General features: G+C 41.5%; 1 protein-coding gene across 1 annotated transcript; it reads right to left on the bottom strand.

Annotated features, from left to right (window-relative positions):
* Window positions 1-399: 399 nt before the first annotated feature.
* LOC124993776 (protein DEK-like) lies at window positions 400-2261 on the bottom strand. The gene is given in 5 exon segments (XM_047565549.1): window positions 400-1182; window positions 1185-1325; window positions 1328-1632; window positions 1634-1871; window positions 2045-2261. Coding segments are annotated over 5 exon segments (1329 nt in total). The 3' UTR covers window positions 400-754.

Raw genomic sequence — 2261 nt, 5'->3', positions numbered from 1 at the left:
CCCATCGCTGAACTCTGACTTCCACTGCAGTCACACGTCTCGCCGAACACTGACATTTCATAGTTTACGAGTGTAAAGACATCTACCTACGTTGAATTTAAAAACTGATCTGCACAAAAGAAATTAAAAAAACTTTATGTACAACAAATTGGTTTTTAAAAATACAAAAGTAACACCTGTCATTTCTGTCATGCTGACAGTTTGACATATACACACATGCAGGAGCAAGGTTCCAATTTAGCCACCTGGCCAGCTGTTGCTTGTTAAAGATAAGCACACTGCCCCTGAGTGTTCACACTGACAGAAGAGATGTGCATTCAAAATATATAGTAAACATTGCAAACATTGCATGTATAAATATAGTAAACATTGCATGTATAAATGCTGGCTATAATAGTTTTGTTCTACTTGATTAAAATATGTCTTAAGCAATCTAATATGAAGTGCACTAAAACCCACAACAGTTCAGGAATCTATGACCTTATATAAAGAAATCCAAAGTGTACAAAATACAGCTATAAAAGCAAGGAACAATTACTGCCATGCAAGATTCTAACTAAAAACTGCATAGAAATGCATTTTAAAACGGCCAACTGATTTATGTAACACTCAAGATAAAAGGTCAGCAGTAAGTCCTACCAACACAATGCTTAATAAGGATTTAGAAAAGGAAATACATTCTCTTTGCTGGTATAATGGTATAAATCAGAACTTCAAATCTATGGAAACGAGTCATCTGTCTCTGTCCTCTATCTCAAGAAATTAGCTCTTTTACAGTTGTTTTTATGAAGTCTTTTCTCTCAGTTAAATCATAAGCAGGGTAATTTTCATGTACCTCTTTGCAAATCTGCCTCATTGTGACTTCCTCCAGGTTAGCATTGGCCAATAATTTCTTTACTGTTTCTTTTAATTCTTCATCTGTAGGTGATTTCTTCAATTTTTTAATTAAAGGCTCATCATCTGAACTATCCTCAGATTCACTTTCTTTTTTGGAACTGTTTTGATTCTTCTTGGTGGTACTACTATCTGCCTTCTTAACATTTGCACTTTTTACAGACTTTTTATTTTTAGAAGTAGCTTTCTGTTTCACTTTTTCTTTTTTAGAGGTCTTTTTTGGTGGCTGCTCTTCACTTTCTTTATCTTCATCATCTGAAGACTCCTCCTTGTTTTTCTTTTCATCTTGTCACCACTAGATTCATCCGATAGAATCTCAGGACGTTTGGTTCGCTTTGCCTTACTTGCCATTCCTGAACTATTTCGTTTTTTTTTACTGCCTTTGCTAGAGGTTTTTTTAGATTTTGGCAATGGTTTGTCAGAAGGCTTTGATGCATTAGGAAATTCAGGATCCTTTTCGCGAATTCACTATTTACTCCTGATTTCTCCAAATCAAGAACCTCACAGATGCTCTTTAACATGGCATTTCTAAATTTTTTCAGCATTTCTTCCTTCTTTTTATATTGGATACTCCCTTTTTCAAATGGAAAGCCACTGAACTGCCCCACATTCTTCTTTAATGAGGACACAGTGCCTGGTCTGTTGTAAAGCAGTTTGTGTAGATTTCTAAGTTCATCTGTTTTTTTCTTGCTCAGAAAGAAATGTATCCTTTCAATTCCAAAAGTTTCTGCCCCTTTCCTGTGCGACTGTAAATGGTTCTCTCTGTAAGGAAGACACTTGCATTGCCAACCTCTCTACTTTTTTCTTTTCCCTCTTGCCTTCCACAATGAGACTCTTTTCTTTCTCCTCCTCGTCCTCCTTGTCGTCCTCCTCCTCCTCCTCGTCGCTCTCCACTCTGGGGCCGGGCGGCTCGGGCTCCTTCTCGGACGCGGCTGGGCGGGGCCTGGTGCGCGGGAGCAGGAGGCGGCTGCCTGATGCTTAGAGGGAATACACGGTACTCATACTTAGAACATGTTCAGTTTTATTTAAGGACCTGGTTCCCAGTCCCGTTTTCGTCACAGCAGTGTCGAATCGTTGCGGATTCAACAACATGAACGAGCAGGCTGTGCCAGTGAACGCCAGGCCCGAAGCCCTTGTCCGCCCCACTCACCCACATGGGCCCGATGGTCTCGCTCACTCTGTGCGTCCTCCTGACTGAGTGGACAAGTCCCACTGTGGAGCAGTACAGGTGAGGACAGCGTGGACACCGTCCAACGCCATGGCGCGGGTGTCTGGAGGGTCAGTGGCTGCTGTTTGCACTCCGAGAGGATGGGGAGGAGGAGGCAGGGACACACGTCTTCCACGGACCGTCGAGCTAAGCTCACCAT

This window comes from Sciurus carolinensis, chromosome 9 (genome assembly GCF_902686445.1).
Source record: "Sciurus carolinensis chromosome 9, mSciCar1.2, whole genome shotgun sequence".
NCBI lineage: Eukaryota > Metazoa > Chordata > Mammalia > Rodentia > Sciuridae > Sciurus > Sciurus carolinensis.
This window is presented reverse-complemented; position numbering and strand designations above follow the sequence as displayed.